This window comes from Sarcophilus harrisii, chromosome 6 (genome assembly GCF_902635505.1).
Source record: "Sarcophilus harrisii chromosome 6, mSarHar1.11, whole genome shotgun sequence".
NCBI lineage: Eukaryota > Metazoa > Chordata > Mammalia > Dasyuromorphia > Dasyuridae > Sarcophilus > Sarcophilus harrisii.
Genome location: NC_045431.1, coordinates 173,438,595 through 173,455,187, shown reverse-complemented (window position 1 = coordinate 173,455,187; position 16,593 = coordinate 173,438,595). Strand labels below are relative to the sequence as shown.

Here is a 16,593-nt window from a genome sequence, read left to right as displayed (position 1 = left end):
TTCTCTGCCTCTCTCTTTCTCTGTCTGTCTCTGTGTCTGTCTGTCTGTCTCTGTCTCTCTCTGTGTGTCTCTGTCTCTGTCTCTCTCTCTGTCTCTGTCTCTCTGTCTTTTTCTCTCTCTCATAAACATATTCATGAGCTACAGCCCAGAGGGCGGCAAGCAAGGAGGGACTCAGAGATAGAGCGAGGGAGGGAGAGGAGGAAAGAGGGGAGGGAGATGAGGGAGGGCGCTCCATGCCTGCCCGCTCAGCTGATCCCTCTTTGGCAACAGCCCCGAAGCCGAAGCCAGAGCACATCTCCCGCGGCACCCATCGGGACTGCTGCCTCTTGTTCTCGGCTCTTCCTGCTACTTGGCCCCCCGAGTGGAGCACCATGGGCACGGGGGATTTTGTCTGCATCTCCATGACCGGAGGGGCCCCCTGGGGCTTCCGCCTGCACGGTGGCAAGGAGCAGAACCATCCTCTACAAGTGGCCAAGGTAGGCAGTGCCCTGCCCTGCGAAAGAGCAGGGAACAGGCAGGGGAGCCGTGGCCTGGGGCGCAGAAGGAGATGTTTGCCCCGCAGCTCCTGGAGCCTTTGGAGGGTAGATTCCCAACTCGCTGTTGGGCTGGGCTGGGCTGCTTCCATCCGGAGTGCCTAGGAACGCTTGAAACAGTGGCGGGACAGGAGGCGTAAACACTGATTTGTGCACAAAAGTACAACCCCACTCGAGTGTGTGTTGGGGTTTCAAGCCAGTTGAGAATAATGCATTGCCTCCAACGAGAGACAGGAAAAGATTGATTGGGGTCATCTTCCATCAATCATATTGGAAGGGTTTAAGATTCTGAGGTTCAGAAGCTCAGTTTAGCTCATTCTTGACCAGGACCAGGATCAGGACCAGGACCATCTCGGTCCTGGAAGGAGAAAAGGCATTGCTGTTGGACACAAACCATTGACTGGGTGACCCGGGATCTCTAGGGAGATGCCTGTAGTGGCACCCATTCTTCAACAGTCAGCCACAGACCAGTTTGGGGCAGGGGTATAAAGGGCTCTGAGCACAGGCTGTCAGAATGCTTCTTTCTTTCTTTCTTTCTTTCTTAATTTCTTTCTTTCTTTCTTTCTTTCTTTCTTTCTTTCTTTCTTTCTTTCTTTCTTTCTTTCTTTCTTTCTTTCTTTCTTAATTTCTTTCTTTCTTTCTTTCTTTCTTTCTTTCTTTCTTTCTTTCTTTCTTTCTTTCTTTCTTTCTTTCTTTCTTTCAGCTGATAGGTATTGAATACATTAGCAAACAGCCCATTTGTCCAATTACACAGGGTAGAACTGCACTAAGACTTATGGGCCACCCTATATGTAGATGAAATCAAATTATTAATGGAAAGATATCTATAGTAACCCAAAGTTCATTTACGACACTGAAAGTTTCATTTTCAGCTTTTAAAATTTGTATTTGTTTACTCCTTAGATTAGAACATAATCTTGGAGAATTTATTCATGCCCAAGTTAATGTAGCCTTCTTTTTGGATAACCAGGTTTCAGCTATACTAGGACAATAAAAGCTGAACTTCTGTTTGCAGAACTTTAAAAGGGTTTAAAAAATAGAATCATTTTACTATAGAAAAGGATGGCCTTCATTATGCGTTCTTATTGTCATTGAAATTATTTTTAACAGCCATCAGTATAGGATATATAGCTTTATCTAGTAGATAGCCACTATACTTGGCTATCTGCTCCTCCTTCACTTTACCTTGTAAAAACTGGCAGCAAGAAGAAAATACAGTTTTGCTATACTTGAAAAGGCGGGGGAGATGGCTTTAAGAAACAATGGTGGAATTCTGCCACCTAGTGGAAATTGTAGCATGACCTCGAGGAAAATAATGTTTTCACATTTTTGCCCATATACCATTGTCATATAGTAAAAAAGTTTGATCTATATTTCAAATATGTGCACATTTATTTATTTGTAAACTATGTAATTTGCTTCTATACTTATAACTGTGTTCATTATATAAACATTTACATTACATAATTAGGTATTCATTATACATACAGAAAGATATTTTTAAAGGACAAAATAAAGATGAAATAATGTTTTATCCTAGAGGCCACAGAGAGTTATTTGTTGAGTCAATGAGGAGTATATTGAGCTGGGGAGTAACTTCATGAGACCTATATGTGAGGAATATAACTTTATAGCTGTGTGGAATATGAATTCTAAGAGAAGAGAGACTGGAAATAAGCAAAAACATGAGGAAGCAATAATATATTGGTCAGGAGGGAAGCAATAAGGCCCTGTATTAGGGTGGTAACTGTATGAGTCGAGAAAGTAGAACAGATGTGAAAAATCTTAAGGATATAAATGGTAAAACTGGGTGAGGTATTAAGATTGTGGGGTCGGGATGAGTGAGGGGTCAAGAATAGCTTCAAGTTTGCCAATCCTGGTGATGATAAAAATGGTGATGATCTTGAAAAGAAAAAAAAAAAGAGTTTGGAATAGGAGTAGGCTTAGGGGGGAAGATAATGTAATGTGATCCACGATCCAAAGTGTCACTCATGTTTGATTGTCTTGTATGACTCATTCCATCCCACCAAAAATGAAAAATTTGGAATGGGGATGGTCTTAATCTTTGGCCACTGCCTGCCAAGGAGCTCCTGCCAAAGTCTTGAGGTGATCTGGGAAGGCAGGATATGGAGGGATTTTAGCTGTTAAATTGCTGGTACAAACAAATATGTTTATTATTGTTCTACCATTTAATTGCATTCTGTGCCACCTAGTTATATTAAAATTAAATAGTTAACCATGTTATAACCAGTCTGAGGGGCTGATAACTAGGGTAGAGGCAGAGAGGCCAGCCAAGTGCTAGCCCAGGATAGAAGGTTTGCTGGGGCAGAGCTGGGGCAGCGTTGTTGGAGAAAGTTGGAAGATAATGAGTGAAGTTGGCAGTTAAAAGGTGACGTATTGGGGATGAGTGTCACCTCTTCCCCTGAAGCTCTTGTGGCAGGATTGGAGTGTTACCCATCTTTCTACTTTCTATCAGATTTGGTCATGTCACATCCCTGTTGGGCCATGCTACAGATGCCCCTCTGTGGGTGAAGGGTCCCACTTTGGAGACTGGACCGTGAGATTTAGAGCTGGAAATGTCTTACAGATTATTAAGTCCAATCATTCCATTTTATAAAAGAGGAAACAGGAGCCCAAAGAGGTAAAAGGAATTAGCTATGGTCACACAGGATGCTAGCTAGTGAATTCAGTCCCAGGATTTCTGACTAAAATACAGCATTTGATCCCATAGACCATATCATCTTTATTATTTATTTTCCTTTCTTTTAGTGAGAAATGACACACAGTGATAAAAGATACACTATAACCCGAGGTTAGTTACAAAAAAAATTGTTTTTTCAGAGCTCAGAATAAAATCAAAGGTGCTCTACCTTGCCTTTGCCAGGTGGGGTCACTACTGACCCTTAGCTGCCAATATTCAGTGATTGGTTGATATAAAGCCATTCTGAGGGGAGTGCACTCTTCACATAGTTGTTCAAAAATGGCACCATGCATGCTGGTTAAGTGGAACAGAGGTGGGAGAAAGCATTGTGGAGAGGGAATCCTGAGGAAAGTCTGTATGTCACTGTAGCGATATCTGGGTGCTCAGAGAAAAATGAGCAACTGATAAAACTCACATCATCCAAGAAAGAAAAAATGCCCTTGGTCACAAACATCCAAAGCAAATGATTACTTGCTTGCATTTTCCCGATACTTGCCTCCAACCTGCAGTTACCCTATGTTACCTTAATGAGTAGATTGAAAGCTAAGGTAACTCAGGCTCTTAGATTGTTAGAAAAGATCAATATATGTCTCTTCTTATCATCTATTTTTGTATTTCTGATTTATCATTCCATTCAATTTCTTAATCTTGAACACTAAATTTATTATTTTTCCAAGAAGTTTTCATATTTAATTATTTTATGAACTTATACACACATTTCTCTATAGATAGTAGAAGACAAAAAATAGATTATATATTAAACCACAAATCTTTCTCACATATTGGTTTTTATTTTAAAAGGATATAAATTAATCATGTAATTTTCAAAACTGCTCTATATTTGCTTTTTCCTGAACTTTTTTGTGTTCTCTGTGTAATTTTAAATTTTCATTTTTTTCCCACCTTCTCCTTTTTTTCTCCTCCTCCTCCTCGTTTCTCTTCTTCTTTTTTCTTTTTCCTCCTCCTCCTCCTCATCATCCTCCTCCTCCTTCTTCTTCCTTCTCCTCTTCCTCCTCCTCCTCCTCCTCCTCCTCCTCCTCCTCCTCCTCTCTTCTTCTTCTTCTTCTTCTTCTTCTTCTTCTTCTTCTTCTTCTTCTTCTTCTTCTTCTTCTTCTTCTTCTTCTTCTTCTTCCTTCTCCTTCTCCTCCTCCTCCTTCTTCTTCTTCCTTTTTCCTTCACCATCACTCTGTGCCCTTGATCATAACTCCTAAGTTATGATCCTCTGACTGTGACTACATCCTCTTTAGCAGCATGGATAACTAGAAAATTAGGAAGACACTTTTTACTCAAGCACCAACTTTTCTTCTATCTTGTCTAAGGGTCCAACCTGTTCTTGGGCTAGACTGCTTTGGCCATCTGGTGAAGCCTGTGCAGCCCTTCTCAGAATTATGTTTATAAACACATTAAATAAAACACAGAGGATTATAAAGAAAGCTGATTACATTGAAACACAGTTTAAAAATATTTTTTTAAAGAACAATTTAATGGATCACAGATTAAGAACCCTGGAAAGACTCACAGTAATTTTTTAGAACCAAGTCCCATTCAGTCTATACTTTACCTAAACAGAGGGAAGATCGTGTGCTACATATAGCCTTCAGTATAAATCAGCAGTTACCTGCTATGTGCTGTGCAGAGTTAGGCATTGTGGGTACAAAGACAGTGAATGAAACAGTTCTTACTCAAAAGGAACTTATGCTTTAACAATTACTTTAGGGGTGTGTGTGTGTGTGTGTGTGTGTGTTGGGGTTGGGGTCTTCTGAATTTGGAGCAGGAAGTGATCAAAGCCATGTAAAATGTACCAGCCTCCAGGCCTTGTGAAATGTGAAATGGGGCTGGTGATTTCTAATGAATAGCTCATTCGTTGTTGGAGAGTAGCAGGAAACAAGTCCCTCATTCTGCTTTTGTTCTGGAACCCTAGCAGGCTTCAAAGCAGGCTAGTAGAATGGGAGATACTTGACCAGTAAGTTCTCATTGGGAGCATCAAAAGCAAACATGGGGGTCTGAAATAACCAGTTATAGGGCTCCCTCTCCCTTCTAATTTCTTGGAAGAATGTCAATCTACAGAAAAGTGAACCAGCAGAGAGAGACTTGTCTTTTGTCCCTTAATCTGGGTCCCACCCATGAGCCCCTGAAGCTTCACTGTAAATTCTCTCCTGATGACATCTCAGAGCCTAGTCCCATGGAGATGTGCTCAGGCAAACATCCCACTCATCTGGTGGCCTCAAGGAGTTGCTGCCAAATCCCCTCTTTTGAGGATCACTCGTCCCTGATATTAATATCCACAGAACTTCTCATCAGTCAGTGAGCTCAAGGTCTGTTTATGAAATCCTTTGGATTTGTTTTCAAGAGTAAACTGCAAGAGGCCCAGCCCCCCACCCAGCAGACTCTGTGGCTTCCAGGGGCTGTGGTGCTATTTAGGGTCTTTTCAGGCAGTCGATCTGATGGAACATGAGACAGACATACAAACCCGGGGTTGTTAAGATTCACAGGATCATAGATATAGGATCACAAATTTAGAGGTGAGCAGAACGTGGGAAGCCATTGAGTGGAGTCTGACAATAGGACTTAGCAGCTGGGATTTCTGGGAGCTTGCTATTAGATAAGGCTCTTCAGCTTTGGAAATTACTTTCAATCATTAGGTGAATTTCACTAGGCACGGTCCCAAACATGAGATTTCATCTTGTGGTCACAGACATCCTTTTCAAGGTGGGGCAGCATTTTCATTGGAAAACTCTCTTTTTAAGGACTTCTACTTGAATAGAAGGGCTTTCTTTGAACAGAATCTTAATCTTGCTTTTTACAAATGCCTGGGAATATTCTGAATCTGAAGAGCTTGGGGTTCAGTGGCAGCAATGGGGTGTGTATATAGGCATTTTAGCAGTCTAAAAAAGTTATTTCCGCCCCTCCCCAACAATGCACATGCTGAAAGAAGAAAGTTTGTAACTAGTTTATTCCTTGCACCTTTTTATATAATGAATAGGATTCAAGCAGTTTCTCTCCCCCTCCACCAATCCTCTAAAGCTCCCAAGTGTTTATTCTTAAACACAAAAGATGTTTGGCCAGATAATCTTTGCGGTCTGACTCTGTTCCAGAGCTATGATCCTATAATCTATCCCCTCTACCTTTATAAAAAAAGATTCTGTGATGTCTTTGTTCACATAAGATTCATCTCCTATCCTATGACCATGATTAAAGTCTCCTTCATAGACAAAATCCTCCATCAGAATTGATCAAAGCAATCATTCTATTTAGCAGCATATCTGGTTAACTGAAATTTCATTGAAAAATATTTTCAAAAAGTATTTGTTGATACATTGAAAATTCCATGAAAGCAAATTCAATTTTATCTCTGCTGTATACAGCATAGTATGTTGGAGTTAAAAAAAAAATGAAAAGCTTTCCTCATTTATAAAGTGAAAGCACAGGACATGATCAGTTGCCTCAAAGGACCCTTCCAAATGAGAATCTTAGTCTGATCCAGAGACCCTGCCCTCCAAGAACTTACCTTCTCCTGGGTTTAGGCAGATATGATCACAGACAATTATTTACAAAAGAATCTCAAGAGGGAGTGGGTGCTAATAATAACTGAGGGGATCAGGCACGGCTTGTTGTAGGAGGTGATACCTGAGCTATCTTTTTGGGCAGCCAGGAATTCTAAGAGGCAAAGGGGAGATTAATTATAACCATTCTTTTTAGGAGGCTCCAATAAGTCTAATCCACCATGGGGCTATGTCCTTAACATGCTGAACAACTACATTACTTCCCCAAAGTTATTTGTCCCAAAGGATTTCAGTGAGTACATAGGAGGCTTAGCATTATCTGCCAGCCGCCTAAGAATTTCAAATAAAGCCAGATCAGGCATCAGCTAGGCCTAAGGGGCAGAAAAAAGGCGAGATGGACAATATGATCGGATAGGGAATGAGTCACCTTTCCAACTATCCAAAGGATGGCATAAACTTCAGGGTAGACACGCTTTGGGGAAAGAGGTGCCTGATTGATTTTGTATGTGTGTGTGTGTGTGTGTGTGTGTGTGTGTGTGTGTGCTTTATGTAAAACTTTTAAGCACTTTCTGAAAGCAGGTTTCTGTTTTAGAATCCAAACTATACCAGTTCAATGTATGTATATATGTATGATGTACACATTCATATATTCATACGTGGATTTGCAAGTGTATTCTAGGATTAGTGTGACATAGTGAAAAGAAGTCATTAGTTTTAGAGTATCTGGGTGAATCTCAGTTTCCTCATTTCTGAAACAAAGCAGATTGCATCAGATGACCTCTGAAGTCCATCTATAATTCTATCATTCAAACCCTCTACTTTAAAAAAAAAAAGATTCAAGCATGCCCTTTTTTTTTACACCATAGCCATCTTCTGACCCACGACCACAATTAAACCCTTCCTCACAACAGACTAAGCTAGTTCATCAAAACTAATCAAAGGAATGATGCTGGCAGCAGATCCTACATTCATCCTGCTCCTGGAATCTCCCCATATAGCTTTACAGGAGAAGACATTGTTTTTCATCATCCTTTCTCTGCAACTAAGCTGATTTATTGTGATTAATATGAGTTTGGGTACTTTTCAGTGGTGTTTCCATTCATATTATTGTAATCATTGTGCGTTCTTGTACCAGCATCCTTCACTCTGCTTCAGTTCACATGAACCTTTTAATAGTTCTTTAAATTTTTTTTAGTTATCATTTCTTAAGAAATTATAATAGTCTATCAATCCAATTATCAGGATGTGTTCCAGAAAAAAAATCTATTTAGAGGAAGGGGAAGGAAGAGAGAGAAAAAAAAAAGAAAGAGAGGAATTTATTAAGTGCTAACTATGTGTCAAACATTATGGTAAACACAAGAGATGCAAGTAGAAAATCAAGGCAGTCTAGACCTCAGGGAGCTCCCATTTTCAATAAGGGTAGGCTCCATTGAGAAGGCTTCAGATTCAAATCAAATGGAAAACTGCAAGGTTTTTAATAAGCAGCAGCAGCAGCAGCAGCAGCAAGGCGGACAAATGTTCTTTTTGTTGGTTTGGTATCCAGATGCAAAGAACCTTCTTCACTTCTTAGGAAAAGGCCAATTCTTTGGGAGGCAGAGCCCTGTTCTGCAACAATAGACTCATATGCTCTATAGCCACTTTCTCCCTCTTCCTTTTTTTATATTTTGAGTACTGCCTCCTTGGAATTAATGGCCCCAAAGCTGTTCCAGGAGCTATTCTTTCCCAACAACCTTTGCTGGGAGCTTTTTATGAAAGGTCAAACTTGGCCAATACATCAAGAGGACAGCTACCAACACAGTGAAAGGCCCCAAGTTCATAAGGTGGGAGGAGCAGTTGAAAGAACTAGGGGTGTTTAGCTTGGCAAAAAGAAACCTCTAAGGCAGAAGATTTTCCAATTTTGAAATTATAAAATTCTATGATTCTTTTCCATAAGCCCCCACAAATCCTCCATAGAAAACATATCCAAAGTACCTTTTCCAGATCTTTTAATATTTAGTGAATGTCAGTGTAAATAGTCAGGCTAGCTGTCTGCTATCCATTACCTCTCAGCCCATTATTTTTGGCCCATATTTTTCCTTATAGATAAATAAAAATGTATTATACATATTTTCTTTATATTTATTCAGCATATACTTATATGAGAAGTTGTACTAACATTTAGTGGATAGAGAGTTCACATACAAAAACAGGCAGACCTGGGTTAAAGTTCTGCCCATTGACTGTGTGATCCTGTCACCTTTTAGAAGACTAGAAAACCCTCAAAGACTAAAGATTTCAAAGATTCTGATCTACCTTGGTAGATGCACTTTATTCACCTGAGAGTTCTTTTTGCCAATGAAATCACAGGTTGAATTCTTATGTGCATGTCTGCCTGTCTGTCTGTCAATCTATCTATCTATCCATCTGTCCTGTCTTTTTATATTTCTACAGAGGCATAGATCAGTACAAAGATATCAACAGATTTCTCTCTTTTTATTCCTCTTTATGTCTGTCTACCTATTTGTCTATCAAATCCTACTTTGTATATAGATTAGAGAGGTATAGGTAGATACATGGATAGAAAGAGCATTTATTAAGCTTTTATTATGTGACAGGTATTGTACCAAAATTCTATAGCTATAAATAGAAGGAAAAAAAAGAAAAAGAGTCCCTGCCCTCAAGTAGCTTATATTCTAAGTGGGAAGAAAACACAAAAGAGAGTTGAAAAAATAATAGGGGAAATAAGGAAAGGTTCCCAAGCTGGAATCAGGTTAGAGAGGTTTCCTTGGCTGGTCCCTGTTTGAAGAGGTCATGATGGCTTACCTAGATGTTCCCTCAAATAAAAGATTGGAGGGATTCACCAAACTGAGAAAAGGAAGAACATCCTTTGCACTTGGTAGCCACTGTGTCTCTTATAGGCAAGCAAGAGATTTATAGAATTCTTTAAAGAGTTAATGTTCTCCCCATTATTCTAGACTGTGACCCCTGAAGGTCTGTTTCCCTCAGTTTGTAAGGTTAGTGTTTTGGCAACATTAACAAATGGGGATTGTTAGAGACAAACCTCCTTCATTGAAGATCATCAGGGGAAAATTCTGTAACAAGAATGTTTCCAAGCTCCAGGCAGGGGATCCACCTACTCCTTTCAACAAGGATTTGGAACAACAATATTCCAATGAGGTGCCTGCTTTTGTATTGCTCATTGTGAATGAGTGACTTAGAAGACTCCTGTACCCTCACCACTGGGCCAATAGTTGTGGCCTCCAGGGGGCATCATGGCTGCAGAAAGCCTGGATGTTTTGTTGCCTTCTCCTTCTGAACATTCCCATTCTTGGTCCCTGAAGAATATGGCACCAGAGTGTGTGTGGGAGCTTCACCATGGAGCAAATTCTTAGCTAGCCCAAGACCAGATGTGAGAATGGCCAGAGGAGCAAGGACAGGATCTGGGCAGAGGCTGCCATGAGTGACATGCAATAATTTTTCTTCCTTTAAGGCCCTTAGAAGCCAGTTCTCCCATGTAGCTCTATATAGTTCTTCCCTTCTCGTGCTTCCCAATTGAAAGTATTCTCACGCTCTTAAGCATTCCTAGAACACTTTACAACTAGCCCTTCTACCTTATATTCTTCTCTCTGCATGTCATGTTCCCCAGTTTACCATAAGCTCCCTCAAGCTAAGTCTTTGCATCCCCCAGCACCTAGCACAGCCAGTAGGCTAGGTCCTAGGCCCAGTATTTCATTGGCAAAGGAAACCCCCAGACGAGGACACATGCTCTCTCCATGAAGTGACACCATCTTGAAATTTACATTCTTAGAAAGTTTCTAAAATGCTGGGAGGGGAAGTGGAATGGTCAGGCATTCAGCCAGTATGTGTCAGAGGCCAGACACGGAACCCCGATCTTGCTAATGCCAAGACCAATTCTATCTACTCTGTCACACCCAGATTATAGAAGGTGCTTAATAAGTGCTTGTGGAGTTGAATTTTTGTATCATACTCTTCAACACTGTGGTTAAATGATTTCCAGTCCTCTCAGCATTGCCTTCTCCAATGATACCCTTAGTCCTACCAAAAGAAAACTGGTTTTTTACTTTTGTTTTTTTAAGCAAGGGGCATATGCTCTGGACTCTTTCTATTGAGATAATGAAGACATAGAATAGAAAGACTCATCTTCCTAAGTTCAACTCTGCCCTCAGATACTTACTAGCTGTGGATCCTGAGCAAATCATTAGCCTCAAAGTGTCTCTGTTTTTACCAATTATAAAATGGGAATAAAAATAGCATCCACCTTCCAGGATTGTTTTGTGTGTGTGTGGGGGGGGGGTGAGGTAATATTTATGGAGTGCTTAGCTCCTAGTAGGTGATTAAGAAATGCTTGTTTCCTTCCTTGATGGTTTAAAACTAGTGTATTTCTCTCCAGGAAAGCCCTCTTTACTTTTTGATGCTAGGTTTTAATGAATAGTTATCTTAAGAGTTATTTAATCACTTATTGGTCATGTGATCATAGATATGGAAGTGATCAGGTTTCCATTACATGTTATATAGACTTATAGATTTAGAAATGAAGGGAACTTAGAGTTTATTTAATTCAGCCTCTGATTTTACAGATAAGGAAACAGGTCCAAAGAAGTTAAATGATTACCTAAATAATTATCCAAGTTCCTAAATAGCTATATAGGTCAGAAATGGAGGAGCCAGAATTCAAAATCAGGACCTCTTTGAAGCACTGAACCATATTTGCCCACTCTTACCTCATATCCAACACCAGGAGGGTAGTTCTTATGGTACATCCAGTATGGTGGATATCCATAATGGGGGAGTCTTAAAATCCACAGGAACCTGGGTTCAAACCACAGCTTGGGTCCTTCCACGCTGAGTGACTTTGGGCAAGTCCCTTCACCTCACTGAGCTTCAGTTTCTTCATCTATAAAGTGGAGGCATCAATGCCAGTACTACTCACCTCATACATGATGGTGAGGGTCACATGAAACTACATATATAAATAAGGAATATATGAAAGTCAGACAGCGTTTAAGTGCTTACTATGTGTCAGACATTGTGTTAAGTTCTGGACATATGAAGCAAGACAAAAATAATTAGTAACAGTAATGGTCCCTTTCCTTAAGGAGCCCATATTCTAATGGAGGAAGACAACATGTAAATAACTAGGTATAGACAATGGAAGTAGAAGATAATTTTAAAAGGAAGGCTCTGGGAGATTGGGCAAGGGTAATGGAGTAAGGACTGATCAGGAAAGGCTTCCTATGGAAAGTGAGATTTGATTAGAATTGGGAAATATTGGACTAGATAACTGAGAAGCAACATGAAACAATGGGGACAACACTTGTTTTGAACCAGTCAACATGGCTTTGAATCCTATGTCTCTCATTGCTTTAGGCAAATTCCTTAACATGTAAGGTGAGTGGACAAATTAGATTACCTCTTAGGTGCTTTACAGCTTGAATCCTATGATTCCTAAGTCCTAAAGAAAGAATAATTTCAAATGTCTCTTTTTCCCTTGCTACCAGTTGTTATGATATGTTCTATCTTGAAAATCTTTCCATATTGGTCTATCGAGTCTATAACTCAAATGGTCTTCATGTTTTTCTTCTAGCTCTACAATACCAGAATTGGGATAGTTCTTTAAATTTTGTAAAAATTCTTTCTTATGCACTATCTCATTGCAATTTTATTACTACCCTGCGAAATGGGTTGGGTAAGAATGATATCTCCACTTTACAGATAGAAAAACTGAGCAAACTCTAGTTAAAGAATTGAAATCTTTAAAAATATGATCTTTTCTTTGGAGCTTTCATGTCCTCACTTCCTCTAATTAGCTTAAATGGTTGGGCCATAACTGATGTCAACATCTTATCTTGGTACATCCTTCACAAAAATTCTATCCATTGTCTCCAGATGGTATGAAAATAACCCTGAGCTCTCTCTCGGAATTTGTGCTAGTCAGACACATAATCTGGCATGGCCTAATGAGATAGGAAAGCTTCAAGTCTGGGCCTGGGAACAGAGACCAGGATCCAGTTAGGTGGACACACAAGGAGCCATTATTGAAGTGACTGTAGCCTCAACTTCAGCTTCAGCCACTGCCACTTTAACTGATGCTGAAGTGCAAAAGAATGGTAGCTAGGTGGCACTGTGGGTAGAGTGGTGGGAAACCTGAGCAGAAAGCCTTGAGTTCAAATCCAGCCTCAGACACTTATTAACTGTGTCACCCTAGACAAGTCATCTAATCCTGTTTGCTTCAGTTTCCTCATTCATCATATGAATTAGAGAAATAAATGGCAAGCCACTCTAGTATTTTTGCCAAGAAAGTCTCAAATGAGGTCACAAAGAGTTGGACAATTCTGAACAATAACAAAATATGAAAAGGGCTGTGATCCCACAACATTGATCAAATCTGAGAACTTGGATGATTCAGAAGACCAGAATTTGAATCTTGCCTCTTCGGCTGGTTGTTTCTGTGACTCTGGGGAAAAAAAATGCTTAATCTCTCAGTGTTCTGGAAAATTTGAAGTTGTAGAGAAGTTGCTGATCAGAATAGGGAGAAGACATTCACTCAGTTGGGGTGTTCCCTAGACCAATGACATTATAGCTTGTCTCTTTGCTATGCTATTCCTTAGAAGATCCTCAGAACACCAAATGTGTGTTTTTTAAAAAGAAAAAAAATGTTGACAAGTGCTAATAAACATCATAAGAGAGTATTATAAATGACTTTCTGAAGTAAAAAGCTCCCCAGAGAAACTCAAGGACACTATATCTTTTGTATATATTTCAATTATAGGCTCCCTCCCAGGGGAAACATTTTTCAGAATATTATGTTTGTTACCTTCGGCATTTTCTTGGTCTGTCTTATCTCCCATTCTTTTCTTTTTACGAAAATGCAGATCTGGCCAAAGCCACAAAGGAGGAAGCTGGCTTTAAACCACTTCTGACATTTATCAGGGGCTGTCAGATTGAGAGGGAGATAGGACCCTTATTCCTGCTTGGGGTCCTTTTGGGTTGGACCCTAGCCTGCTCTGCTGAGATGGAAATCAGATGTTGTTTTAGAGGGGCCTCCTCAAAGCCAAGTGGTTAAGGGAGGACAGAAAAGCTACTCCCTGAAGGATTTTCCAAGAAAGATAATATGTCTAGGTTATGTAACCAAGTCTTGCTATCCCTCTTCACTGGCCTCTCTGGTGGCTCTCCTCCTCTATTTCTCATGATCCTTTTCTACATTCAGATCCAGAACTTAGCAGGGAATCTTCCTGGATTTGGAGGCATCAAGAGAATGGAAGTAGAATCCTAGTTTTGACCTTCAATGACTGCAGGACCCTGGGAAAATCAATTACCCATTTTGATGGGTAGATCATTGTATAAGAATAGAATTGTGGATCCCTTAAAGAGCTCTCAGAGTTGGAGTCATTATTCATTTTCTCCCCATCTTAACTCACAGAAATAAACATGTACAAAATCACTGAATTTCAGAGTCACAAGGGACCCTGAAAAATATCTAAGTCTAATCCATAACAGAAAACCTGCAATGGCTAGATTTATAGACAGGAATAATAATAATGCTGATAATAACAACAGTAACTTGAATTACATAGCACTTTAAGGTTTGTAAAATAATTAAAAATAGCTGGCATTTATATAATGCCTGCATGTGCTAAGCTCTTTACAGATATCATCTTGCTTAGTCCTGATAATAATTATTGGGTACTGTTATTATCCTCTTTTGCAGATGAGGAAACAGAGAAGCAGGTAGAGATTAAGTGACTTGCTCAGGGTTACACAGCCAGTAAGTATCCGAGACTGGATTTGAACCCAGAGTCTTCATCTGACTCCAGGTCCAGCACTCTATGTACTATGGCACCCCTAGCTGCAGAAGTTCAAGTCCCATTGATGTTGGCTTTGTGACCCCTGGGTCACTTAATCTCTCTAAAGTCTCAGTTTCTGCATCTGTGAAATTAAAGAGCAAGACTCAGTGGTCTCTTACATTTCTTTCAGCTCTTGATCAGTGGATTGTCTAGCTGTCAGGATACTTGCTTCAGCATCTAGGCTCTAACTTTTACAGTAGCTATGCAGCCATGGACAAATCTCTTAACTATCTTCAGTCTTATTTTTCCCATCTGTAAAATGAGAATAGAAATACACATGGTTATCTGGAAACACAGAGTAGGAGGAAGGTTGGAGGAAAGGTTGGTCCAGGCTCCTGGGCTAATTCTGTTGGGGTCTAAAGGGAGGCAGTTGGTGGTGATAATAGGTCATTTGCTTCTATGAGGAAGGCATCACAGACCCTTTAATGCACTATTTTATAATTATTTTATATCTTTCTTGCATTTCTTAAATGCTTACGATGTGCTAGCCAGACCCTGAGGGTACAAAAACACAAATGAAGCCATTTCTAACCTCAAGTAATTTACATTCTGCAGGGAATGGAGTAGGTGATGCAGTATGTATACTGAAGGAGTTAGGGCAGAGAGATTGGACTTGTGAGTTCACTGGGCAGGGAATTTCTGGAGATGAAACCCCACTAATGGAGGGTGGGACGTTCCCTCCCTCTTTTGGTCTTCGAGAGTTGCGTAGAGTGCTAATTAGGCAGGTTACTTTTTCAGAGTAGGGAAGTGACTTACCCTAACATACTGTCATTATATGCCTCAGGTAGGACTGGAACCTGACTATGCTATAATATCCGTTTCTTTTTAGATATAAGCCAATTCAGTATATCTTTCATGTTAATTCCTATCCAGCTTAGAAATACAATTAATATTCTAGATAACAAAAATGTATGTTAAGAAAATTTTAATGAAAATGCACTATAGGAAGTTTCTTCTTCTTCTTCTTCTTCTTCATCATCATCTTCTTCTTCTTCTTCTTCTTCTTTTTAAGATTTGATGGATGATTTCATTGGCATAAGAATATTCCCTACAAATACTAACCAGTATTCCTTAAAGATACTGAAATGTCAAATGACTTGCCCAGGATCAAACAACCAGTAACAATCTGTTACAAGGCAGATCTTGAATCCCCATTTTCCTGACCCTCCAGTTTGACTCTCTTTATGCTATGCTATGAACTATCTCTAATACAAAATATGGATAAAATTTTTGAGCAAGACACTTTCATCTGAGCCAGTAAATATTCTTCTTCTGGCTCAGGAAGCTTTGTCTTGGATCTTTCTCTTCTTCATTTCTTGCAGCCTGACCTTGAGAAATATAAAGGGAAATTCTTGTCTAGAATGCCCCAGGTTCCTAATGGATAGCAGTACCAATCACTGACCAACTGTTAGCATTCTAGAGCTGATTTTATGTCTTCCTTGCTGAAAGGCCTATATCTGGGTTCTAAATCATTCTATTTCAGTATCAGGTTAGCTCCGACTGCCCCAATCAGCTCCACAACTGCTTTGTTTATAAGTGTCTCATCTGGGGAGACTTAAGTATTCCTAGGTCTACTAATATACTAGTCCACAATAACCCCTATGGATAAGGGGATTGTCATTCCCACCAAATGCTGACAAGCTATCATGGACAAGGTAGAAAAAGCCAGTCAGCCTAACAGAAGAGTCAGCCTGAAATATAGGAAGTGGCACACTACCACTGGTTCCCTTTAGACCCTAACATTTTTAGCCCAGAAGCCTGGATCAAGATCCTGGATTGTAGCTTTTCAGCAACCTCCTTTCCCCTCAACTCATCTTGTTTTTGGATAACCATCCAGAGAATAAGACCTTAGAGACATGTATCCTGGCAAATGCTCTTATAGGTATTTCTGTCCCTATGTCCTCAGATGCTCCAAAAGATCCAGAAAGAAAGTTCTCACTACTGAAACCCTTGCTATTGTCAAGTGGCTCAACATTAGAAAGGGAGATGGCTTTATCAATGGAAATAATAGC

General features: G+C 39.9%; 1 protein-coding gene across 1 annotated transcript in view; it reads left to right on the top strand.

The window, feature by feature from the left end:
• The first annotated feature begins 207 nt into the window (after positions 1-207).
• SYNPO2 (synaptopodin 2) overlaps positions 208-16,593 on the top strand; it is a 208,594-nt gene continuing 192,208 nt past the window's right edge. Inside the window, exon 1 of the mRNA XM_003772778.3 lies at positions 208-476. Coding sequence (XP_003772826.2) covers positions 234-476 — 243 coding nt within the window. The 5' untranslated portion in view covers positions 208-233. The remainder of the gene's footprint in view (positions 477-16,593) is intronic.